The following is a 27,740-nucleotide window of genomic DNA, read 5'->3' as shown; positions in this document are numbered from 1 at the left end:
GGATTTTTAAAAACGCTCAAATTTTTGTCATAAAGCGCTGGCATAAAAAGAAATATAAAACATGCCTGTTGTTACTTTTGTACTTTTATATTGTGCAAGCAAACGAGGATGATAATTGGGTACCGTTGTTTTAACGGTCCCTATATAAACCCAGACAGCTACCAAAAACGCAACCAAAATATATATTTTTCCTAATACTAAGTTCCAAACCTAAAATGACCCATACATTTATCATCACATTATTCTTTGCATTTGATGTAGGCTACTCAATCTTCTTTGATATTTTTACTAGCATACTGATGAAAATCGAGCAATTCTTCATCAATAATTATCATGGTTAATTTTTAGATTGTCTGCAGCCACTCTAAGCAGCGACTTAATGCTATTGTGGAACTCTCTCAAGTTTTAAGCCAGGATGTATGTACTACTTTTTCCTATGTACTGCGTTTGCCTAAGACTTTGCCTTGTATAAAACATGTATTATTTCATATTACGCTCCTTTCATAAAATGTACAAAATTCTAACATTCTTTTCTTTATTTTTTCTCTCTTCCTATGCATCTTAAAACATCTCTGCTTCAAACTTTCTCAAACTTCGATATTTTGAGCATTCTTTTATAGCACCACAATTTGATTGTTTCAAGCATTCTTGTGGTAGCTTGGATGAGAGTCCAGTTTTCGACGCCATAGAAAAGCACTAAAAAGATATAGCATTGCCCAATTCTTATGTTCAGACTAAAGTTAAGTTTTTATCGCTAAGGAGGTCTTGCATTTTGAAGAATGTTTAATGATATTATTAAATTGAATTTTATAAACCTGCGATTTTATCAAACATTGGATTAAGCTTCTATAGATAAGAGAGAATCTTATATAAATACATTAGTCGGTTCTTGTAACATGCTCACGATACTCTATCTACCGACTTTATGTTAAGCTAGCTACAATGGTTTGCTGTCAAATAACACCTTATCTTACGTAGGGACCGTCAATACGGAAGGATAAATATGGTGAAGAATTTGTTAGAAGATCTCGTATGCCTCCTGGGCAGTCTCCACAGAACTGGTGGGGCCGCTGAGGAAGTCCTCCAGATCCTCCGTCTCTTTCCTCTTGGAAGACCGGGGCTTCTTGCCTTCCCTGTCCTTGTCTCTCTTGCGATCTTTCTCCTTGTCTTTGGACTTTTTGCTTTTCTTATGTTTCCTCTCTTCTTTGGACTGCAAAGATATTGTATTTTTAATCTTAGTAAATACGACTATTTCTTAAAATCTATTGTTTTATGTGTTTAGATGTATTCTGCATTATTTTTAAACACCGTATGTGAAGCAAATTCAAAATTTTAGAGTTGGGTCCTTGGGACGTTGAAGGTTGAAGGAGTAGGAGCTGTTTCTTATTTTTGAAAGAAATTATACTTTGACTTAAGACTTTTAATTAAATTCATCCTTATTTTAAAATAAGAGAATAACAATATATGTATGCCATTTCCATTGAAGAATTAAATACCTGAATATTTGGATTATTTGTTGAAATTTTTACCTATCTGGAACAAATGAACTCTTTCCTCAGTGCTACCTTTGAGCCCTGTTTAGACCACCTTTCAAGAGGGCTCAAAGTAGTGCCTCTCAAAATAGTGACTTTGCGTTTTTGCAATGGAAATGGCAATAAACAAATGTATTGCTGTTTTAAAACATACCTTTTTCTCATTTTTAATTTCTGTATCATCTGGAACAATGTCCTCACCTCCTATAAACATACAATAATGTAAATTATTTCCGTAACATTATAATTATTTTTTCTTTGATAAGCATAAATATTTTCTCAAAATTCCAACTTTTATATTTATTAGGTATTTTTCATCTTTTTTCCGGAAAAAAATTTGTAAACGCTTTAATTTTTATGTAAGCAAATGAAATAACAATAATACACTGAAATAATTTTTTCACATCATAAATATTGTATGTATGTGATTATTTTCCGGGAAAACAGCCAATGTGTTACAAATAAAATTAAAACTAACATAAAAAAATATGTAAAATTTGTAACCTTCTGGTGATCTCCGAATGCTCGTATCGATAGGCCAGTCCGGAGGGACGGTGTACGTGCTCTGCGGGAATTCCGGTCCACTGTCGTATATTTCTTCTTCCAAAGGCGCATCCTGTTTCCCCGCCTCGAAAACTGACAACTTCTCCATCTTCCCAAACAAACTGCCATCGGAATTGCTGTGCGACAATTTCTCTTCATTCAAATCCATTTTCATAGAGCAATCATCTTTGTAAGGGGTGAAAATATTTTCAGAGCTGATGCAATTATTTTTAGACGGCTCTACAGCTATATTCGTGGAATTGAGCTGTAGTACTTTGGCAGTTTTTGATACATGTTTGGTGACATCTTCTTTTTTCCTAAATTTTATTTCTGGTGCTGGTACGTAGTGGGTTTTTTTAATTTCTTCGTCACTGGAGTCAAGGTCATCTTGGATTCTAACCACCAGTGGATTGGCACCAATCTCCTCATCACTGTGAAAAAAATACAATTTATAAGATGGGGATAGCCTCATAAATAACTGTCATTTAAGAAAACAAGTTATATAAATTTTTAAGTGACTAGTTTATGATGTGTTGAGTAAACAAATCGTAGTCATACAGAAGAAAGTGACCAAGTGCATTTTTTACAAAAATGTGATCATCGACTATTTGATATCTTACTAGTTTAATATTGCCCTGAAAAAATCCCGAAGGATTTTAAACTTGGAAGTAAAATATATTGACTTGTTAAAAATTACTAACTGCATTGATGTTTATTTTCTTGCCAAGCAAAAGTGACTTAAATGGCCCTCCTGAACATTTTACGTTTTGTTAGTTGGTCACTTTTTCCTGGACGACTGCGAAATATTTCATTGTTACATTTATAAAGATTTCTTCGTAGAAATTTTTGAGAAAAAATTGCTCGCTGCAAATTTTTTAAATATTTTTGGTTACTAACCTAACTTGACGGGACAAATTTTAGTGAAATCTATAGAAATCATCACAAGATAGAAGAGGACTGTATGAAAAAAATAACTAGTATTTTCATACAATTCCTTATCTACGGTGTGATGATTTCTATGGTTTTTTAAAAGACAGTTTGTATATATTTAGGTTAGGTTTTACCCTCAATATAAAAAATAAAGATATTTAATCTGTAGCATATGATATAATGAATATATGAGTACTCACCTATCGCTATCTACAGTTTGTTTAATATAATTTGGCACAGGAATATCCTTGTTTGGAGTTTTGGCAGTGGGAGACATGTCATCAAGGAAACTGTGATCCAGGACACCAGCGCAAAAGTCCTCCAGGTCATTCGGAGAACGAGGACCGGGAGACATCTCACTGAAAAGAATTGTCAAAAATTTACGTTATCTTCTGCTAAACGGCAACTTTTACAAAGTTATTTATAGATTTGGGGTTAAATTTTAAGAACTCCATTTAATTTATATATATTGAATGTAAAAATCAGACACTGATTTATAAAGTCTACTAAATTGTATTTTATTGTTAAAAAAGAAAACAATTAAATTTGTGACAATTGTTTTGGCTTGTTATGGCATTTTAAACAGGACTGAGGGTCCTTACATAGCTATACGATTCTAGGTACTAAGTAATAGTTGTGACATGTGCAGAAATAATTTACGGGAGAAAACAATAGTTAAGCGTAAGGCCAAGTGTTCAATGGATAATGGGGCATATGGGTATGTATACTTATATTCACAGTTGATTACAACAATTGCAAACCTGGATCTCTGTTTCTTGGGGGTGGGTGCTGGAGCAGGAGCAGGGTTGTGAGCAGCTTGCTTGGGGGTGATGTCTTGTGGAGGCTGAGCGGGTACATCGACCTTTATATTGTCTGCAGCAGGAGCCAGAAACATCTTGTTGGGGGCTACTCCCGCGGCGTAACTTGCCTGCAGTGACAAATTGGAAAGTTACAAATTAGGATAGTACCTAATTCAGAAATATAAATTCACTGCGATTAATTGTTGAGCCATTTTAGCCCAGTGGTATGCAGGGCGCAATAATTAGATAATTAGATAATAGATAGATAGATTGCAGTTCTGGACTGAAAGTATTAACTAATATTTGTTTGTTAACTCTTACCACTCTGTAGGCCAGACATTCTGGCCCGTATGATTCTATTGTAGTAGGCAGCTCCGTGGGCCACAATGTCTGGCCCGGTGCAGGTATAATTTTAATCACTGATTTTTTTATCACCCAAGTATATTCTACCAAAAATATTTCAGATCAATACAGTTAATCTCAATTAACATGGTCATACGAATTGCCGACAGTGTCCCAAAATTAGGGAACCAAAATATTTATTTTAATGATAGAAAAAAGTCACAATTTTTTATGTAGCTGATCAGTTATTAGAAAAAATGGTCAGAGTGGAAAGGGTTAAACCATTCTATCCATGTTTGATAAGCACACCACTCATATTTCAGAAGTTATATTATGCTTCAATTGACACCTTGCACATGCTACTTTTTCGGTACCATCTATAGATTAATAACTTAAGAATAAAATGAAAAAATATAAGGTAAAAAGCATGTTCAAAAGAAACAAATGAGGAGACACAAAGAATTTGTTTCTCTAATGGAGTAGTTGTACAAAATAATCTCACCAAGGGGTTGGCATTGGGCGGCAGGATGGGCTTGCCTCCTCCGAGCACGATGGAGGGGGAGCGCTCCGAGGGCTGGCGGGAGGGCGCCTCCTGCTTGCGGCGGGAAGCCAGCTTCTCCAGGAAGCTGTTGTAGTCCGCATCTTCCGAACTCTAATACACATAATTTTGAACAAAGGGCGTCTAAACAGTGGGAAGATGTGATAGTAAACCGATAGTGTATTGGATTATCCTCTTTCCATCTGGAATAGGACTCCGTTAATGAGAGTCTTGTGCCACTTTTGTGCATCATCTTAAGTTCTTTTACATATACGATTAGCGTCTAACGTACCAATTACCACACCTTTTACAACATAACCAAATATTGTAAAATGCATCACATTTAATATAAATTAGGTAGGTACATATTGATCGCCCAATTCATTTGTGAAAAAAGTATCAAAAATAAATAATTGGAGTTAAGAATTCAGTTTTATGAATTTTATTATTGACTAGAACCAGAGTTTGTACTCAGATAACCCCAAAATGTTACAAAAAAAATTAAAGCACGAAAAAAATCTCGTAAATCAAAACAAAAATGTTTATTTTCTTGGTCATCAAAACAACTTTTTTTTACGATATCCAAAAGTGCTTCAAATAAGTTATTTGAGGATGTCTTATTGATGAACTGGAGGATCGATATATTAAAAAAAAGTTATTTGATAGCGATCCCAAACAAACCTGGAAGGCATCCAGGTCTCCCAGAGCTTGCTCCGTCTCCTGCTGGTTAGTCCTCAGCTGCGCCAGGAGAGTAGACTTTTGGAGATTTAGAAAAGGGATGCTGAGGAATTTGTGCAGTAATCGGAGACCAAAACCATTCCTCATGGAAGCCTCAGCATAGCGGATGGAACCAGACCTTGAAAAACATAATACAAACCCCCTTTTTAAAGTTTTATTACTTAATTACAAGAGACGCGCCGAATGGATCGGCCTCGTGCTAAGACAAGAGGGTTTCCTGCACAAGATAATAGAGAGGACGATCGAGGGAATAATTGCCAGAGGACGCCCACGCCGCGAATACCTAAGCGACTTATACAAAGACATGGGCTGCTCGACTATGAGGAGCTGAAGAGGGCTTGCGAAAATAGAATGATGAAGGAGAGGTCATCTGTTTGCTGGAGACCAATCCGCAGGATTGAGACCAGAGAAGAAGATTTTATTATTTGATTTAGCATATTTCTGACCCTTATCTGGACCCAATGGGGCAAAAGACACTGTGGTGAATTACGACGGTTACACCAATAAATAAAGTGCTTGATCATTCATCTCATAAAGAATGCTTCAGTCTAAGGTAATAAACACCTCTATGTGTATTAATTTCCTAAAACCACTAAAATTTTAAGATGGAGACCTTGGGAGAATAAAAGAAGCATCGGAACGCCTCAAAAAAGATGCTCCAACGATATAGCCATTGTGGGGGAATGGAAACCGGCTGCAAACAGCAACAGAATGAAAAAATTGGAGGGATTCGGAAGAGGCCTATTTCCAACAGTGAAGGACAGGAGGCTAAAGGAGAAATATCAATTTCGGATTGAAAAAAATCACATTCCATTTTATTGACAATCGAACTCCAAACCTCATGAATGGAACCTGACCAAGCTAACTCACCCTTTTCTTAAACATATTTTTTACTTTTTGATGTGGAAATATTTGGTTCCATAATAAGCAAATTAAAATAAAAGTAGGAATATTATTAATGGAACATTCCATATAAAACTTCATGTGAGATACTATAAGTATCACAATTTATACCTGTTCTGTTTGGCTGCTTCCATGGCCATCTCGATCTGATGCGGGTGAACTTGGCGGTGGTGATGCATGTCGCAATGGTTGCCCAGAATGATGACAGGAATATCGGACGGAATACTGGCCAATTCCCTCTGGACATAATCAAAAGTCCTGATGAAAAAAAATTTATTAATGAAATGGGTATTTGCTTTTTTTTTATATAAATAGAACCAAAGTCAAACTGAGTGAAGAATCACTTATATTTGTTCCAATGTGTCGAATTGTGGTCCTGTGGTTAGTGTTGCGGACTCTTGAGTCACAGTTTCTTGGTTCGAACTCACTTTACCACAATTTGATACCTATTTCTAATAATGAGACACCTAGGCTTATGGAAATAGAATGAAATTGAAGTAAATTGAAGATTTGTGATAAATAAATAAGTGAAATTGAAGATTTTTGTAAATAATAAAAACATAAATATTTATCTTTTTTTTAATAAAAAAAATATTCAGAGTAATGATTTTCTACTACTACGACTACCATCAGCCGTTTTCCCGCAGGGGTGGCAGAAAAGATAGAACGCCACACTCTTCTGTCCTGACATACACTCCTCGCTTCCTTCACATACTTACATATAGTCATACATTTTCCCGTTCATGATTTTCTTCTTAGAAATTTATAGATTACCATGGTTTGGTGATGTCCAGCATGAGAATGACCCCATTGGAATTCTTGTAAACATCCAGGAATGTGGCATCCAGTTGCGGTGTTTCCATTATCTCTGCAGCAGCGCCGGGGGCGGCATTTTCAAGTTTTAAACCTGCATTGCCCTTCTTTTTGGCTTGCGCCTTATCCACAACCTCCCACACTTCAACCTAAAACATACACAATCAAATTTACTTTAAAAATTATAAGTTTAGCATAGTTTTAAGTCTGCTAACAGTGGTAGCAAAGAAGTTGTGCCTATTAATTTGAAAAATATCAAGACTTTTTAAAATGTTGAAGAATCCATAGAGGTTTCTTCGGTATAGTAAAATTTCGACAGAATGGAATAATTGGGGGGAGGGGATGTCCGTTAAAGTCAAAAGTCATTTTTATAAAAACAGGTTTGAAATAAATCATAGTTTAAAAAAAAATATATATATATATATATATATATATATATATATATATATATATATATATATATATATATATATATATATATATATATATATATATATATGAACACTGTTTTTGTATATGAATAAACAATACAAAACACAAACAAAATTCTATTTATTGTCTTCGGACACTCGTCGTGAAATGATGTCGCTTACTATCAGTAATCCTGCTTTGAAAAAGGAATCCAGTTTTTTTTGCACTTTTGCTGTTTTTTTTTAATATTATTAACTCTCGAAAATAAGGAAAAACTGTATAATATTTGTTGACTGTATTTTTTGTCAGTTATATCCAAAATTTGTTAAATAGAAGTGCCTTATATCGAGGTTTTACAGTAATGCGAAATAATAATAAAGATATCTAGATACATATCTGGAATCGACAATTTATAATGTTTTTATAAAGTAATTAACTTTTATAATTTATATTTAAAGCACTAAGTTTGTGATTTTCCATTTTATAATTAAAATGTAAATTGTTTTAAAATCACTATAAATATTTTATTATAATTTAATTATAAATTATTTTTTAGTATTAATCAGCCTTGATAAAGAAGCGGTTAGCTTCGAAACCGGTAGACATTATAATTAAATTATAATAAAATATTTACAGTGATTTTAAAACAAATTTACATTTTAATTATGAACAACTTTTTTTTAAAAGGGGTAGGTACTTCATAAGTTCAACTGATCTTAGACGTAGCAAGTCATAGTACATACCTTTACAATGTGGTCGGTTTCTTTGTAAGTCCAGTTGATGGGTGCGGCTTGTATTTGTTCCGTAGGACGATACTCTTCTACAAAGGGCCCCCCCTGAAGGCGCTGCAGTAAACAAGTTTTTCCAACATTTCGGTCACCCTTTATTAATATTTTCACTGCAATATTACAATATATTGTTAGGAAATAAATATGTGACCCATAAATGATCTTCTTCATCGTGTTGTAGGCCTTGTGGCCTGTTTTCAAGAGGGATTAGCCTCCTGCGATGTCGATTCCCAGCTATCGACTCATCTCTTTGGTGGTCTGCCCGAGAGTCGTCTACCATGGGGTTGGCCGTACAGTGCGATGTGGGGGGGGGGGAGTCTGGATGGTTCCATACCATTGTCTCCTTCGTTGCCTTCCCCACCTAACGACATCTTCGATCTCGCATATTTCCCTGATCCTGGCATTTTTTATTCCTGATATGCTTCCTAGAGTCTTCATTTCTGACACTCTAAGCGCGTTTTTTGACCCATAAATGATCTTGAAAATCATTAACGCTGGTTTAAGTGATCTATTTATGCGTGTGAAACATTCACCGTTCTACCCATGATCGACAACCACACTACTCAATTTTTTCAATCTTCCAGATATATTGATCAAACTCAAAACACAGTATGCCCGAGTGTACGTGTGTAAAGTGATCACTTAACCAAGCCCAAGACGGCGTAAGCCCTGTAAATGCCCAGACTTCATCTATGTTGAGATGCCAAAAAATAATTTAAAAAAAAATAACTCTTAGAGATTGAGAAAAATTTAATTGTAATTTCGAATCTAAACTGAAAAAAATCATTTGTTATTTTTTCACAAAACAAATAAAAATCAGTGAATTTTTTTAATGAATGATTTTAAAATGCAAGTGTGCATGTTTTATTTTTTTATTTAGGACGCAAATTTTGGAAGTAAAATTATGCTTCAATTGATGCATTCTTTCACATGCTACTTCTCGCCACCATCTGAGGTTAAGTTAAAGAATTTTTAAATTAGCAGAGTGTTACATATATAAAGTGATCACTTAAACCAACCTGTGTAGGTTGTACGCCCTGTAAATACCCAGACTTCCATATTCTTCTTTTTCTTTATTATGATAACCAGTATAAATAACTCCCGAGAAGAGACAAACTCAGAATATGTGAAAAGAAATTTGGACACTCAAAATACTGTTAGAATTTTTAATATACTTTTTCCCTCCGTTTAACTGCTTGTTCAAACATGCACTTTGTATTAAAAATATATGTGTATATTTATTTCAGCTGTTTTACCACACTTAAACCCTGCCATTTAAACGAGCTATATAAATAAATAAAAATGCTACTCACTATTATAATTGACACCCCGGGAAAATTTCTTCTGTAATGAGGAAGACATCGGAGCAGGTGTAGATTTCTTTCCATCTCCAGATTTGGTCAAACGATTTAATACGGAAAACATCTTTGCAACCTAAAATTGTCTTTAATTGTTAATCTTTTTTAACGCCATACTTATTTAGAAAGTATGTATATAAATTGCTACAGATATTTCGTGTTTTAAAATAATAAAAATAATGGTAACTAACCAACTAACTAACTAACCATCACGCCGCTTCACCGCAGGGGTAGGCAGAGAGAATAGAACACCACACCACTCTATCTTTGCAAACATTCTTCGCCTCTTCCACGTTCATGCATCTCCTCATACATACCAGCCGATTGTTACGACTCCTAACCTGACCACTTTCAAGTATTTGGCATACCTGATCGTGCCATGTTTTTCTCGGTCTTCCTCCGCTCTTTTTTCCACTTACATTCGCCTCATAAATTTGTTTTACCGTTCTTTCCTCACTCATTCGTTCTACATGTCCAAACCATCTCAACACACCTTTCTTAATTTTATTGATAATGCTTATCTCAGCTTTGCATTCCTTCCTTATTTCACTATTTGCACATTTATCATGCATAAAAATAATGGTATTCGACATAAATGTGTAAACTTGGACAAATATCAACCAATTTTAATGATTCTTTATGCATTTATATGAGTAAAGAATGATATTTATACTTCTTACAAAAACTTCACATTTACAACAACAAAAAATATAAAGATACAAGATTATGTCCCTTCAGAATTATGGGCTGCATGTGTTGATGATCAATATAACACTGCGTTTATATGATGCAGTGCCCTATGCACCATTGGGGTTCGGATAAGGGTTTGAATGAATGAACAGTTATCAAGACGCGTTCCAACCGCAATATGCCGTGAACACATGCTCTCCCACCAACTGACAAATACTCAATGAAAATTGCAGTGCAATAGCGTTATGTAGCAATTTATGTAAGTAATGCTTACAGGGTGATCGCACTAAGCCACATTCCAACAGTTAAAACATCATTTAATTTTTCTTAAGTGTAATCCACAGTGCAGCGGTTAGCAAGTTATACTACCTTACATAAGATCTTGAGTTTAATTTCCAATATGTGCAAAATACTGTATTTCTACAATGGTTTAGATTGGTGTTGGTCTGGAACCTGAAGTTTAACCTGTCTGGGTGTGAGTTTCTCCGGACAAAACTGTATCTGAGGAGTGAATTTGTTTTTGTTTTTTTTTTTTACTTTTAAATTTTTATATTATAGTCGATGCTATAAGCAACATGTTTTCTTGAATAAACAAAGATATTTACACCAGTAAACATGATTTATATCAAAATTATCAAAATATCGATAAATCATGTTTTTAACATGTTTTGATATAAATCGTGTCATAAATCATATTTTGTATCGGCCGTACATGTACGTCCAAACTCCTTTGAGGAAAGTTTGGTATGGCCGTACATGTACGGCCATACTCCCGGACAGGTTAAGACTGTTCAAGTTGCCTTCGTGAAATTTACTAGCAATATAGCACTACATCAAATAATTTCAGTTATCTGTACGCGATTGGATGCATATAAGAACAGAATGAGGTAAACATATGCTATTGGAAATATATATTTCTTAAATCATTCAATAGAACTGCGTGAAAATATGTACATTATTTTACAGTGTATCTGGAAGGTTTCAACTAATTTATTGTAAACAGATATGCACCTAAGAGATTTTATTGATTAAAGATAAGATAATCTGCATGCAAAAAATGTTTTGGTTATAATATTGTAACGGTACCATACCTTAATATGCTTAGTATTTATATAAATTGTATAGTAATTGACATGTAAGTGCAATAGAATTTAATATGTCAAAAAAAGCTGTCCGATATATTCGGATCAGCAGTTTTTAAACACCATTTTCTAAAATAAATGTACACAATATACAACTTAGCGACTGTCAAAACAACGAACGTCAAATCATCAAATGTCAAAGGTGTTTACATGAAACTAGAAGAGTAAGATAATCTGTTAATATTTTTTAAAAATATATTCTCTATAACGGGCTACATAAGAGCTATTTTTGTACAAAATATTATATCATGTATTTCGGGTACTTACCTATGGATCAAAGATAGGTACTCACCTATTTATAAAAATTTTCAAGCATTTTTTCAAAACAATTTTTGTTCCTAGTAAAAAAAAAAATCGAAAGCATCGAAGCATCTTTACAATGTATTTATCCGGAAAATAATTATGTACATGTATCAGCGAAAACATATTGTTATACATTTATATGCGTAGGAAAATTCCATTTACCCTTTTCTTTTTACAAAACACTGACAATGCAATAGAAATGTAATTTGTTTTAATCATTTTTTTCTTAATTTTTATCTAAGAAAAAGTGATCATGGTTTACAAATGCGACATTACAGAGAAAATAAAAAAGAAAATTATAAAGCAAGAAGTATAGTTTTTATTTTAGTAAATGGAAAAAGGGATTAGTTATTTAGAACCAAATGTTTATTTATCATTATGAATTGTTTTTATTAAAAGTTTACTTGCCTTCCTTTACCTTTTGATGTCGAATGTTTTTGATATGTACATACCGCCAACCCAATCAAATTTCGAGACATTACTATTTGATTTACATACTAGTGATTGTGGTTTAATTATATTGAAAAGTAAAAAGCCAATGTATTAAAAATATTGAGTATTATGATTTTATTTTCTTGGCGCCATAGCGGCGGCACTCGGCAGACCATGTATGCAGACCATCTATGGCGGCAATGAAGGGTTAACACGTTGACTGCCACGGCAAGTTTCAGAATTCCAGTCTAAAAAGCCAATTTCATTTAATTATATTATATTATTAAAAACTCTAATTAGAGTACATAATTTTATTTTCTGTTCATGTAAGCTAGCATTGATTTTTGTTCTCTTCCCAGAAGCCATCTATCCATATTAGCACTGATATACTAGGAGTTTTATCGTAGCTGCATGATATATGGCAAGTAAACACATTACAAGATAACTCGTAGTCAGCATCCTAGCAAAGAACGCAATCTACGAGTTATGTCGTAGTTGGCAGTCAACATGTTGAATATGGATTTTTTGCAGATACTTTGTGGCACATTTTATAAAATAAAATTCGGATTTTGTTTTTAACCACTTTTATTTTTGGTACTTTTCTTCAACCGGTTTCGACAATAACCTTGTCATCTTCGGGGATGGACATGTACTAAATGTAAATATCTAAATATGAAAACGAAAAATAAAAGTGGTTAAGAACAAAGTTCTAGTTTTATTTCATATACCTTAGAACGGGGCTACTTGAACTTTGATGTGTTACTTGAGCCGAGTACAAAAAAAAAATTAAATGTGTATTTGGTCTACAATAATGAATGTATCGTGACAAAAAGTGTCACCTGTCAGGGAAACAATGAATCATGTCGATGCATTCATTATTGTAGACCAAATAAATAAATAAAATTGTACTGTGCTCAAGTACCACATCAAAGTTCAAGTAGCCCCGTTCTACGGTATGTAGTTTAATATGCAATATTTACCATCTTCCGTATTTTATCTCAGCTTTAGAATATACAAAATTCACCGAATCTTCATTGAAGATCAGCAGTATTAGGAATATTTTAAGGGGATGAAATTACAAAAAAAACTCTGTTTCATATTTTATTATTTATTAACAAATACTGTACAACTCTTGCAAACTAAAATACTTAAATCAAATTTTAAAAAACAAAATGAAATACTAGTGCATTCTGGTGAAATAATCAAATGCAACAATTAAAAAGAAGCACAGAAAATAAACAAAAATCATAAAAAAGACAGATATCACGTTTAGAAATCTTTTATTTATTGTTTCGGCATTAACTTTGTGGTAAGACATGTTACAATGATTAAAGAAAAAAATTATTTTAGAAATCTTTGTGACTAAAGAGAGGAACAAGTACATCAACTAATTTTTTTCATTCCTTAAACCATTTTCTTTGTATAAATTAAAATAAGTCTGTTTTGTGTATGTAGCCAGCACTAACTTAATATTTCAATAATTAATTATAATGTAAAACTTACAGGAAATACTAGCATCAGAAAAATTATAATTAACCCAATACACATTTAGTACTACATATTACTGTAGCACAGTATTTCTCAAAGAGGGCGATAACGCCCCCTTGTAGGCATTCTAGAAGACTTTTGCAGAGCATAAAAAGCCCCAAAAGACAGGTAGAAAAGCTAATAAGTAAGATATATATTTTTATTCCTTCCCTCTTTCTATGATGAGACATTGACTGTAGCAGAACAACCTTAGGTCATAAAAAAAGTAGTTCCTGCTTTGTGAAGCTATTGGAAATATTTTCAGCTATCAAAATACCGTTTAATAATTTCTCTCTGATCTCTCTTCTCCAAAAAATTCAGTTGCAAGTTACAACTGAAGTGTAATAGGTGTGATGTGTTGAAACGGATAATAAACACGCATGACATTTTTATTTTTTATTTATTTAAAAAAAAGAGAAATATTTATGTTTTTATTATTTACACAAATATTTCCATTTCATACTATTTCTGTGAGCCTTAGCGGCTCATTATTAGAAATAGGTATCGAATTGTAGTAGAGTGGGTTCAAACCGAGAAACTCTGACTTAAGAGTCCGCGACACTAACCACGGGACCACACCCGACACACTTTTACTAATACAATCCACTACAAAAGATCTAATTCTGCACAGGCGTCAAACTACCGAATGTGATTGCCATATTTAAAGTTTTATCAAGCATATTGGAAAATCAAAATTGAGCTGTAGTTAAGATATCTGAAAATTTTAAAATTTTTGTCATCATTTCTTTAAAAAAAAAATTTAATAGTGTTTAAAATCATAATACAAATATCTTTGCTGCGTAAAATGTAATTATAATATAATAGTATGTATTATGTACACAAGTTTTAGTTTGAATAATTTTATAATAATGTGGCGCATATTTAAAAAAAGAGAAATTATTATTCCCTCTTTGAAGAAATTGACATCAACACCATAAAATATATTTACATTTGAAATAATAAATTAAAAGATTTTTGCTGATTCAAATTTAATGGGGGTTTTGGTAAGGTTTCAGCATCAACAACAAGAAACATGTAAAAGCAAAAAGATTGACCATTGTCGTTATGAAATTATGTTACATTGAACAAATACAATGTTCTTTTTATGCATTATTCCGTTTAGATAAGGAAAAAAAATATTTAAGGAATTAAAATAATTAAGGATTTAACTCAATGACTGATTACGACTGCCAAATTTCAAAACCTAAAGAATGTAACAACTTTACACAATAACTCGTAACAATTTTTCAAGAGAAAACAATATTATTGCTTAGTAAGATAAGATTTGTACAAATACAAAACTGCAGTACATAAGTTAATTTTGAAAACCTAGCAATGCTGTGTTAATTTAGTATATGCTGTATTAATTTAGGAAATAAGAACAAAAAAATCAACTTAATTTTGGCACATTTAAAGTCGAAACATCGGTTAGAAATTGAGAAAAGAATTTTCTTAAAAAATTACCTTTTACCAGGTTTTGAATTAAGGCAGACAATTATTCCTATACACTTTAAAATCGACGGTAACTTTGTATTTATATGAAACCATTACACATGCTTCACAAGCATAAAATTTTATTCTATCTACATTATGTTAAAAAATGTAGACTCCATTATCTACCCAAATTATTTAATTTTTTTTATAAAATCTTTTAATTTGTTAACATTAAGAAAATTAAAAATATGTTTCTTTTTCCACAATTTGAACCTTTCCATCGAGTGAATAAAATATCCATGTATTTTGTAATCAATTATTAAAATTAGTTTTCATACACCCGACTTAAACACATTTTAAGTCCAAATCCAATCACACTAGAGACATTTTAAGACCATTTCCAACCAAATTAGAGACATTTTAAGACCATTTCCAACCATACTGGAGACATTTTAAGGTTATTTCCACCAATACCAATCATACTAGAGACATTTTAAGACCATTTCCAACGAAAACAGATACATTTTCAGTGCGATTCATATAAAGAAAGGCATTTTTAGACCAAATTTGCTGGAAACAGATATATTCTAAATAAATGACTTTTAAGTTTATCGTGAGAGAATCAGACATTTCCAGCTTAGTAGAAGACCTTTCATTTCTTAATTACACACTACACAATTTAATTTCTAATTTTGATCAAATCAAAAACATCTTATTTTCATTCGAAGACTCTTAATATTGCAATTAAACCAAAGTGATGTTTGATTTCAAATGAAAAATAAATTTCTCATGTTTAATTTTTCGCACAATTCCAAGCAGCCGATAGACAAATACTTATTTTTACCTAATTTAAAGTTTTTTTTTATACAACGTAGTGAAGATCATCATTTCCACTCAACATTCCGCCTGCGTGGGTTCTGAACCCGACCGACCCTAGTAATAATAAATTCTTCAGTATATTTCACAGTCTTGACAACTCTGGGACTATAGAGTACTCCTCTTGGTAAAGCTTCAGGATAATTAGAATCTCAAATGCGGTTTATTTTTCGCCATGTATCTGAAATAAACACAACAAAATTATTTATTGATACGGTGTATGGATCATAGAACTCGGTGTACAGAAAATTAATGTAAAATCAAGCACTCATTATGGGTTCTAAATATTGCTTATTTGCAAAAACACCATCATAATTTAAATTTCGAATACAGATGCGATGTTTAAAAAAAAATATGTTCTCAATAAACCACTTTTTTTCCTTCTAAACCCTTATCCGCACCCAATGGTGCATAGGGCACTGCATCGTATTGACACAGTGTTATCTTGATCGTTACTTACATGAAGGTAGGATGATCACTCCTTCGCTTCAGGGACCAGTCCAGGGTAATATCAAATAAATATTAGAGTGAAAAATCACTAATATTTATTTTCACCCCCCCCCCTGAGAATCAAACTCGGGACCTCCAGCACGGTGGCTAAACACGCTAACCATTACATCACGGAGGCGGACCTTCGCTCTGATTACCTTACATATAAATTTTAAGAGATAGATGGCAGCATCAAGGTTTGTATGTGTAATGATTCTGTCAAATGAAATATACATGCAGTACTGCCATCTATCTGCTGAAATTTGAGTAATATGGTTGTTAAATCATAAGTAAGATATCGACGGCCCCTACGTAAAGTACTCTATCTGCAAATCTGTTACTTTACAGGATTTTTTCAACTATTTTTTTTTATTTATTGATGAACGGTTTTATCTGAAATTTTAAACTAGTATTATACATTCAAAAACATGATAAAATAATGTATTGAATCGTTTTAAGCATTTATGCATTGTCAAAATTAAGCAGTCAGCGTTTTAGGAGGTCAGTTCATTTCGAAAATTTGATGTAGATAGTGTCTTACACGCATGGAAACTAGGCGTAATTTATTTTATATATATTTTTTGTTTGTTTATATTTGTAGATAACGGTCAATTGATAACATACACCAAATATCTCAAAATTGACAAAAATGTAGTTAGAGCACTTTACGTAGGGCACGTCGATATGATTGTTGCAAAATGCAACAAGTTTTCAGTTAAACCAACTAAAGTGGACCAACTAACTGCTCAGACTTCACATTCACTATCTCAACATTGTCACTGTTGAGTTGCCAATAATATCGATAATGACCCCCCAGTATTTTTTTTTTAAACACACTCAAAATATTGTTAGTGAGGATTACTTGTCTAAAGTCTCCCAGAACTCCATGAGGACGGCCCTGTCCAGATGTCGCTTGGTCCGACTGAGCTGCAGCACCTTCACGGCCCAACGAGCTACGTTGGCATCCAGACGCATCTCGTCAAACTTCAGATGAAAAGCACAAACTGAAAATAATATACACATTTCAATATTCATTAAAAAAAAACAAGAACCGCTTGTATCATTTATACTGGATACACGGAAAAAGTACAGTACAACCTATTTAACCCTCTGTCTACCAAGCATGTCCAAAAGACCCGTTCCAAATTAATAATGTTGGGTTTATTGAAACTCTTAATATAATGTGTAAATTGTTTGTAGATAGCAATATGTAACATACACGAGACAAGCAAAGAGAGTAGCATACTTTACATAACGCTCACTCCTTTCAAGAACGTCATAAATCAATAAATCAAAAAACTTGATTTTTCAGGAGAACGTTTTTAAAGTTTAAAAATATAATACAATGTATTAAAAATAAATATCTAGCCACTTACTGAACTTTTTACTGTGCAACAGATCTTTTTAGGTAAAACCTGAAGGTTTTTTCTCCATTTGAAAAATATTTAGTATTTGTAAAAGATAATTAAACAATACCTTTTCTTCAAAATGCAAAAACAACACTTTCTGCCCTGTAGCGGGTAAATATTAAGTTAAAAATATGCCACTTTTGCTGGGATAAAGTACATTTTCTGGGCATTCCGAAAACATGCACAACTGAAAATTTACGATTTTTGATTTAAGACATTCTTGAAAGGAGTGAGCGATAAGGGTTCACTGGACCTAGAACGGTAGTTATCAGTAGTTTTTGTTTGCGGTTTACTGAGGGTTAATCTAATACGTAATGAAGGGAAATTTTGGCCATTCCCCCCCACTAAGGAAGATAAGAAATTTTGGTAGGGGACAACTAGACCATAAAAGGTCGGAAACCAGTGTCTTAGTAAATCATAATTATACAAACCATGACCATGCATATTTTAATATTGACTTTTAAAAACATTAGTTAGCTGAGAGTAAAGTCACAACATTAGCAGTTTTGTTAATGCAGTTTTTTCTGGGATCATAATTCCCAGACATACAGATGTATATCTGGTAAATATTAATCCCTAACCTAACACCAAACAAATAATTAAGCCTTTTGAATGATGTATAAACCTCATACATTACAAGCAAGTTAAAAGAAATGAAGATCACACTTAAAATAAAATATGTGGACTCACTGTTGGCGAAGATGTGTACAGGGTTGCCCTCCCACGGCCAGCCTTTGAACTGCCACGCCGGGCCCGCCACGAACACAGCCACCACGCGCTCCCACTCCGCGGGCGACAATCGCGCCGGGTTGTCCACCACGCGGTACGGCACCTGCCAAAACACCAACATCATAGAGTCACCTCCCACTTTAGCAGCAATAAACTTACTAACTGATTGTGAGTAACCAGCAAGTAAAAACAGATGGAGAAGAATATGGAATATATAATCAAATGTAACTTTTTTTTTAATTTTGCATTTTCATTACTAATTTAATAATTATAGTGATTTTAAAACAAAGTTACATTTTAATTATAAAATGTAAAGTTAGTGCTTCAAATATAAATTATAAGAATATGGAAGTCTGGGCATTCACAGGGCTTACGACCGTCTTGCGCATGTTACACATGTGTAAAATTCACCAATTCTACCCGTGATTGACAACCACACTACTCAATTTTTTTAAACTTCCAGATATATTAATCAAACTCATAACACAGTATGCCCGAGTGTACATGTGTAAAGTGATCTCTTAATGTGGTACGTACCGTGATAGCAGCAGCAGCATTGGCCGCTGCCGCGTTATCCACGTTTCCTTTGCGCCTCTGCAACAGCACTTCGTTTTCTCTCATCGTCCCCTGAGCCTTCTTTTCCTCGACTGTTACATATCTGAAAGTGGAAAAGTAAATAAAGGAGTATTTTGCACAACAATGAGGTCATGTGCCATGCAGAGGAGCGTTTTGGGGTCGGATAAATGTTCTACCAGGAAGATATTGCAATAAGCATTAAGTCAATGAGGAACAAACTAGGAAGAAGTCCATACAAATCTAGAGGGACAATGAAAAATAAAGTACAAAAACTTTTACAAACTTATACACTCCGATAAAGGTCAGGGGTGGACCATATCGATCAACAATCATGGTTGATCTGTTAGTTTTTAAGTTGTTGAAAGTAGAATCTTTCATTATTAAGCATCTACTGTTATGGAATACAGAATCTATGTTCAAATCATTCTTCGGCGTGGATAAAATATATATTTAAAAAAAAATTCAATAAGTAAGTTAATACATTGTTTGTGGGAAACGCTTAAAGGCGTCTTTTATATACTGTTGGTAGAGAGCGGGAGACGCTTATAAGCGTTCTATTTGCTAACTTTTGGTAGAGCGCGAGAGACGCCAAAAAACATACAAATCATAATTGGAATTGCGGTTACTTGTGATTTGTATACTGAGGGTCGGGGACAGACTGCCTGAGTATAATAGGATCGGTTGATGAAAAAACAGCCCAGCAACAATTCGTTACGTTAAATTCAGTTCATTAATCATTTATCTTGTGCTGCATAGAATATTTTAACTGTTTGTAACTACATGTTAAACATTTGTAATTATTATTATGTACAATAGTGTAATATATTAAATACATTGTGTAACAGACAAGGATAAGTAGGACAGTGAAAGAAAAAGGGCCTGTGATGGTCTCAATGACCAAAGAAAATTATAATCCGTAGCCATAAATTAAAAACAAAAAAAAAAACTAATGACGTGGCTAGGCTGTCACCCAAAGGTACTTACTTGTGATCTTGCAGCACGTCCTTGGCATTGTACATGGTGATGAGAGATGTGATGGTGGCGGGGATGATGATGATGGGCGTCTTGGAGGGGCGCTTGGCCCCCGGAGGCAGCAGGCGCGCCTGCGCCGTGGGGATCAGTTCTCGAGGCGGCGGCATGCTTCCTGCTTTAGCAACATACACAAACACGATACAGTAAAATACATGATACACTATTTCGAAATTGAAGGGACCAATTTTTTTTATATGGTAGCTGCATTTATTATTTACCTTGCTGGTTATGTACAAGGCTTATTGATCAATTAGTAGATATTTGTTTCCTCTAACTAAAAAAAGGATGTTTTATTTTAATCTGTGTTGGGAACAGGAGGGATAATCTAGTGTGGGACAATCAGGAACTTCTCTGCATTTCAACTCTGTCGTCAACAGACCTTCCGTTGCACTAGAAGAGGGTTCGGCATTTTGTGTCCTAGCTTGATTTATGGTACCAATGTCTTTCACGGTATTAATTTTATTCAAGATTTCGTTAATATTAAATTAAAACATTTTAGGACAATTGCTGGATTAGCAGGTCTAATTACTGAACCTTAGATTTTCAACAAAGGATGGCAGTTTTCAAAATATAATATGCTTACATTTACTTGAAATTACATACATAATTTTAAAAATGTAAGTAATATGGTGAATTATGGGTTGACTGGTGAATGTACAGTATTTAAAGTGATCGCTTAAACAACGTTAATGATAGGTTGTAAGCCCATAATTAACAATATGGCAATGACTAAAGCCTCCCCCTATTGTCTATGTTCCCGCTGATAAAAAAAAACAGCTCCTAGCACCTCTTCAACGTCCCAAGGACACAATTTAGACATATTTTGACATATAGTGTTTGAAAATGATGCAGAATGGATTGAAACACGTGTCACAACAGATTTCAACAAATAGTGGTATTTACCAAGTAAAACTTTAATTAAAAATGGATAGATTTTACCATTTTATTTTAAGTGTTCGTTGAATCAATTAACATATTTCGGATGGGTATTTTTTACGCCTCCGTGGTGTAATGGTCAGCGTGTTTAGCTACCGTGCTTGAGGTCCCGGGTTCGATTCCCAGGGGGGGGTGAAAATAAATATTAGTGATTTAACACTGTAATATTTATTTAATATTACCCTGGACTGGTTCCTGAAGCGCAAGAGTGATCACCTTGCCTTCATGTAAGTAATGATCAAGATAACACTGCGTCAATTTGATGCAGTGCCCTATGCACCATTAGGTGCGGATAAGGGTTATGATAAAAAATAAAAAATTTACACTCGTGGACCACTGGCGATGCGATTTGATAATTATTTACATATAGTTAAGACCTTAACAAAGAGATTGGTATATAATATTCATATAAAAAGATAATTCCTTCTTTTCTGCCTTTAAAATGAGGCCGGCGCAGAAGGTAAAAATACCCTTCCCGTCCTTAAGCATCAATTGACCGAACGGGTAGAAATATCCTTCTGTCCAAAGTGTGTGAATATTACCTGCCGGAGTGGGGGCCGGAGGCCCGGGTCGGCCCCGAGGCGCCGCGCTGGGTCCCTCTGTCACGCTCTTCAGTGTCATGCCGTGGTAAGAGCCCATGGTATCGATCTTGAAACCCTCCGTTTCTGAAATTATTCACAAAATTAACACATTTGCACTCAATACTCAAGTATTAACCAGCCAGTTCGAACAGGGGGACCGAAATCCCCCAAATTTTAAATTTAATTCCATAACTTTGGTATTACAAGAGCTACTAACTCCATATTTTTTGTAATCTCAAAAATATTAGTGAAGAAAATTTTCCTTTTTTTTAATTTTTATATTTTCAAATCGTTAAATGTTTCAAAATATTGTTTTTGATAACAAGCAAAATCAGTCGATACCGCTAGTTCTCCCTACTTAATTTTTTGTCTGCTAGAAAGTTGTATTTCTTCCACTCTAATAAATGTGCTACAAGAAGAGAGCGAGACAATTAGATAACTCCGCTTTCGTTTGATCGAGTTTCTGGTCTCTTGCTTATCAGATGACCCCCGTCAGTCAGCGCTCGGCGGCGCGCTGGAGAAGACGTGGAATCTATGACTCTGTGAGTTACGAGTTGCATACTACGATTTTCATACAAATATGAACTTTGTTCTTTTGGTATCCCGCTTTGGATCACATGTAATTTTTGTATGATCAGTACGGGGAAGGTTGATTACAACTGTTAGTGCGGTAGGACCAGTCGTACCTTCCTTCTGCCTGATGAATCGCTCCTGATCGTATCTGTTGTACATGGCGGGCTGGCCCTGCGTGCGCTGGGCGGCGGGGGCGACGGGCACGGGCACAGGGGGAGGGGCCCCGCTCAGGGGACGCCCCTCCTCCCGGGCGCGGATCGATGACAGCAGCGCCAGGATATTCTTGGCAAACATCTAAGAAAAAAATAAATTAATTTTTTTTAACTCGTTAATAATTCAACTGTTAATACTGTGGGGTGACTCGTCACTCAGTCATGAGTACCTAAACAAACAAGCAAACGCACCAGGTTGCCCGCACTGGTAAACCTACCAGGTTGTAAGCCCTGCATACTGAGCGCAGGAGTGAATAAAAACCAGCGTACACATGCAATCTTTCTCTTCCTACAAGATTGCCGCTCGAGACACTCGCCGCCAGCGACGAGCTTTCGCGTAGCGAAATTATTGTCTAGATTCATTGATTTTTATTATTTGTGAAAAATACCTCCATCCATAGTTGGATGCTCGCCGCAAGCGACGTTATGACAAAATGCTTCGGTCAGTCCCCACCTTAAGAGAGCCAGGTGTTCATACATCACACCGCACAAAGAATATTTAGCACTTCAAGTACATGGACCACAGCATCAAAACTAATCAAAATATGTGAACAAGTCAAACCTTCCCGGTGCTCTGCAGCACGGTGGTCCTGGTCCTCCACTGCCTCTCCCGACTGATGATGTCCTTGGTCTGGTCGACGTCGTAGTCCAGGATGACCCTGAGGTCGGAGCCCACCACCCCCAGGGAGTCGGAGTAGTCGTTGCTCTTGATAGTGGTGCGCTTCTTGGCCAGACGCTTAGCCTTGATGGCGGCAATCTTCTCCACGGACATGGCTTCCGAGAGCGATCTAAGACCAGACAAATTTAATCATTTATTTATTTAAACATATTTAACACACTGTTGGTGAAAATATGGTTTTCATATTATTTTGAGAAAAAAAAAAAAAATTGTTTTTTTATCCATTCACATTTTTATTAACAACCAACTAGTTTCGGCAACAACCTGTTGCCCTCTTCAGGGTTTAATTTATGACTAAACATTATTAATGTTTAATTTATTATAAACCCTAAAGAGGGCAACAGGTTGTTGCCGAAACTAATTGGTTATTAATAAAAATGTAAGTGGATCAAATAACAAAGTCTTTTTATTTCTCAAAACAATATATCAATATGATCCACAAAGTTAATGCTTTCAATATTCAAAACATATAGTTTTCATTTTATTATTCTAGCTAGCTACATTATTATACGTGTTAAGATACATGGTTGAGTGTGCCTCTACTTACTTGATGTTATCTACAGTTACGGAGGCTTCCTTGGGAGCATCCAGGCGGGCGGCCAGTTGCTCTCGGACCTTCTGGACGTGGAGCTCCTCGAAGCGGGCCTTCTTCGGGTGAATATCCGGCCCATCGTGTTCTAATGAGCGCTTTACCTATACACAAAAACCAATCATTTTCAAACTATTTTATTTTTGTCATGTTTATCAATTATTAACATATTTCGGACGAGAAAGGTATTTCTACACATTCGGTCGATTAATGCTTAAGGACGAAAAAGCCTCATTTCAAAGGCAGAAAAGAAGAAATTTTTCAATGTTTTCATATGAATATTATATACATATATATTCTTCATGTATTCTTTTTGTGAAGGTCTTAATTATATGTACATAATTATCAAATTCCGTATCAAATACCGTTGCCAGCGGCCCCCAGGCGTAAAAAATACCCGTCCGAAATGTATTGTATAAATTTAAATATTATTTAAATAAAAATACATTTTTACGCACAGGCACTGTTTCTGCAGATGCCTGCAAGCATCTGGGGCAAAAATATGAATAAAACAATTTGCAAATCACACTTTCATTGCTATTGCCAATCAGAAAAACACATTAACAATCTTTACTGACCGTTCCGAGGCCCCCTTAAGAGGTATTACGGTATTTTAGATGTACAATTTAGAAAAAAAGTACCTGGGTTGGTATTTCCAATGGAGCACTCTTATCTATGGCAGAACAAGTTGCTGTTTCTCCATTTAAATAAGCGAGTAATTCTTTTCTGTCAGGTCTTCGTACGGGAGGGATGTTAACTGCCTAAAAAATTACAAACAAAACATAATAAACACAACAATTGTGCATTATTACATATTCCCATACAATTATTTCACACAAACATATTGGTAGAAAACTATTACATAAAAACAATACTGAGAAAACTATTTTTGGCATACAGAGATTTCATAAATAGATAATTAAACACTGAATTTAATATTACGAATATTTTTATTACTTTATTTATTTTGATAACGCGAAACGAAATTAAAATAATTAAGAAAAAGTCAACTCACAGCTGCTTGCTTGACGTAAACGGGATGGGTCAAGCCAATATTTTTAAGAATAAATAACAAACACTCCAGCGTGTAATATTCCTTAACACTCCCATCTTTTCCCGACCTGAAACGCAAATAATAAACTGAAATGAGGACCAGGGACACATCATCTAACAACCAAAACAAGAAATGTCATTTGAAAATTTCACTTTGAGAACGTTTTAATCGACACTCACCCCCACGTGAGGTAATTTGTTTTGACATTCTTGGGCCAGGAAAACTCTCCGAATATTATTTGATTATCCCTTTCAATAATTTCCTTTTTATTAACATTATATTGTCGAAGTAAACTCAGCGGATCGGCCATGGCGACTTATTGAATGCCAAAAAATGGTCAAAAACAGCGTTGACAAAATGTCATAGACTATAAGCCATAGATAATAAAGGGCTCCATTCACGAGTTATAAAATTATTATGTTTTAAAAGTACCTACCAATTGAGTTGTGCTTGAATAACTGCGAACTAAATTTAAGATTATTTTTTTTTACTAAAATATAAAGGTAATCCTCATGCATTGTTTAAAATTCAAAAATCGTGTTTTTTTTCTTTGTGCAAATGAGTGGGGAAAAAAACAATATCGTAGTCATACAGGAGAATGTGAACAAGTGCATTTTTTTTACAAAAACGTGATCATTTACTATTCGATATCTTACTAGGTTAATATTGCTCTGAAAAAAATCCCAAAGGATTTTTAACTTGGGAGTATAATATATTTACTTGTTAAAATTTACTAACTGTATTGATCTTTATTTTCTTGCCAAGAAGTTGTCACTTTCTCCGGTACGACGACGATATTTTGTATTAAAAAACTTTCTATTCAATAATATTTTATTTATAAAGATTAAAATTACAAAAAGAATATATAATCAAATTAAATTTTCAAAGTAATACTTTAAAAATATTTTTCAATCCTACATAACGTTTAAGTAATCCGTGACAAATTTTGTATTTCTAAAAAAACATTATTTCTTTTAGTACCAAAGATTTTGCTGATATGATATATTTATCAAAATATAAAATTATATTGGTTTATACTTTGGAAAAAATGTATTTTCCGCCTAGACAGATGAGATCGAATTATATACTCGTGTGTGGGTTACTCAATAAGATTAGCCAATCATATGCGACGAAAACTGGCGCAAAGCGAACTTTTTATTGGAATATGCGATTTTTTTGGACAAATTCGACGGAATCCGGAACCTGTACCAATGCCAATGTTTAGCTCAAACCGATCGATTTGATTTTTTCTGTTTCCAGCCTCCCGTTTTATGCTGACTTTGGAGCTAAAACAAAATAATCGAATTAGATTAGATTAGAATATTTTAGAATTCGAATCTGGTTGAGGTTATGCTTTGCTTTCAACTAAACAGCCTTTCAACCTTTTTCATAATGAAACATTATGGGTTTGAAAAAGTTTCGATAATCTCAAAATAAAACTGTATTATATATTCCTTTAGGAGTGGGCCCTCTGAAGTTAAAATCATGCACTTTCGTTTTTTAACTGTAAACCATGAATTTTCGATTGATTTATTTTAGTCCGCCTACATAGTGTAGTGGACATCGCATTAGTCCCAGGTTTAATTCCCAGAAATGTCAAAATAAGAATTCGTGATTTTTTCACTTTTTATTAAATATTATATATATACCAGGGCTAGCTGGTGCAGCGTAGGGATGCTCCAAAATAATGCTTATAGAATTATCGTACTGATGATGCAGCGCGTTATGTACCACTAGATGTGGAAAAGGGTCAAAATGATTTAAAAAATAAGTCTAAACATGAATCATTTATTCCATCTTTTCCTGCATCATATAAATGCAGCATTGTTTTGATCGTAAATTGCGTGAGGAACATGTTATGAGTCATGTATTAAGTAACTAGTCTAAGGGAATAAATAAACCTTTTGTTGAAAATATATTTGTTCAAGTAGTAAAAGTGCATCAAATTAAAGCTGGCGCGGTTAAAAATCGAACAATAATTTATTTTAGAAAATAGCGCACTCATTTTGATTTCCAATTAATTTAATATGATTAATATGTAGAGCATTTTATTTATGGTTAGACATTTTTACTTGACCTTGGCCTTTGGTGCATGATGTTCTGTAATTCTTAGTGCAAGTTGGTCCTCAGGTCGCATGTGATTAATATTTTGTATAGTTATAATTATGTAGTGACGTATATATAGTATTGTTTGCATGCTGATGTTTTGCTGCAAATGAAATCATGAATAAAAACTAAATTCAATTAATTTTCAGATTAACTTTCATTACTTTTCAATCTTTTCATTTCTTAGATTCTTGAAAAATTTTGATGAAAAAATAATAAATGTTTTTAATGTAATGTTTTTTTTAGGTAATTGAGGATTTAATAAAACACTGTCATTTTATTCTAAAGACTAATATTTTTATTGATTGAAATAAAGTACCACTTTCACATCACATTGACTTATATGAATTATAAAATATACATATGAAGATCTAAAGTATACATATTACTTATATGGTATATAAAATCAGTTCGATTAGTACTACACTTAATTATTTACCTGTCAATTTCGTAAAATAAATATGTAATAAAATACAAAACTATTACATACACATAAAACATACATTTATACACTACATCCTTCATTTTTAAAGTACACAAATAGACATACATACATATATTTGAGAATACAGCAGTCTCGATTTACCTGAGATGGATGGTAAAATAAATTTACGGGAAAATAGATTTTGTGATTGTCAGACTGGCCTCAGTGGTATAATGGTTAGCATGTTTAGC

General features: G+C 33.9%; 2 protein-coding genes across 3 annotated transcripts; both read right to left on the bottom strand.

Annotated features, from left to right (window-relative positions):
• Window positions 1-529: 529 nt before the first annotated feature.
• Window positions 530-11,659, bottom strand: LOC148309099 (rab-like protein 6). The gene is made up of 12 exons (XM_088260594.1): window positions 11,478-11,659; window positions 9,652-9,772; window positions 8,294-8,448; window positions 7,101-7,288; window positions 6,438-6,584; window positions 5,367-5,541; window positions 4,650-4,799; window positions 3,767-3,933; window positions 3,206-3,364; window positions 2,037-2,506; window positions 1,687-1,736; window positions 530-1,210 (listed from the first exon to the last, which is right to left on the bottom strand). Exons 2-12 carry the CDS (start codon window positions 9,761-9,763, stop codon window positions 1,019-1,021), a joined length of 1,965 nt encoding a protein of 654 aa, XP_088116720.1. The 5' UTR covers window positions 9,764-9,772; window positions 11,478-11,659; the 3' UTR covers window positions 530-1,018.
• Window positions 11,660-14,580: 2,921 nt separating this feature from the next.
• Window positions 14,581-25,304, bottom strand: hyx (cell division cycle 73 hyrax). 2 transcript variants are annotated; one of them, XM_088260596.1, is made up of 12 exons: window positions 25,139-25,304; window positions 24,921-25,026; window positions 24,547-24,666; window positions 23,864-24,009; window positions 23,200-23,425; window positions 22,539-22,719; window positions 21,814-21,936; window positions 20,288-20,447; window positions 19,265-19,385; window positions 18,689-18,830; window positions 17,452-17,593; window positions 14,581-16,281 (listed from the first exon to the last, which is right to left on the bottom strand). In XM_088260596.1, the coding sequence occupies exons 1-12, from the start codon at window positions 25,267-25,269 to the stop codon at window positions 16,245-16,247; spliced, it is 1,635 nt and encodes a 544-aa protein (XP_088116722.1). In that variant the 5' UTR covers window positions 25,270-25,304; the 3' UTR covers window positions 14,581-16,244. The 2 variants fall into 2 exon arrangements, with proteins under 2 accessions (XP_088116722.1, XP_088116721.1); XM_088260595.1 differs by having other exon boundaries at window positions 15,446-16,281; window positions 20,288-20,450.
• Between the last annotated feature and the right edge of the window lie 2,436 nt (window positions 25,305-27,740).

The sequence above is a fragment of the Brachycentrus maculatus genome, unplaced genomic scaffold (genome assembly GCF_059751285.1).
Source record: "Brachycentrus maculatus isolate JH-2025_06_01 unplaced genomic scaffold, ASM5975128v1 h1tg000139l, whole genome shotgun sequence".
NCBI classification, from domain to species: Eukaryota; Metazoa; Arthropoda; class Insecta; order Trichoptera; family Brachycentridae; genus Brachycentrus; species Brachycentrus maculatus.
The sequence above is the reverse complement of the archived record's forward strand: the minus strand, read 5'-3'. Positions and strand labels throughout refer to the sequence as shown.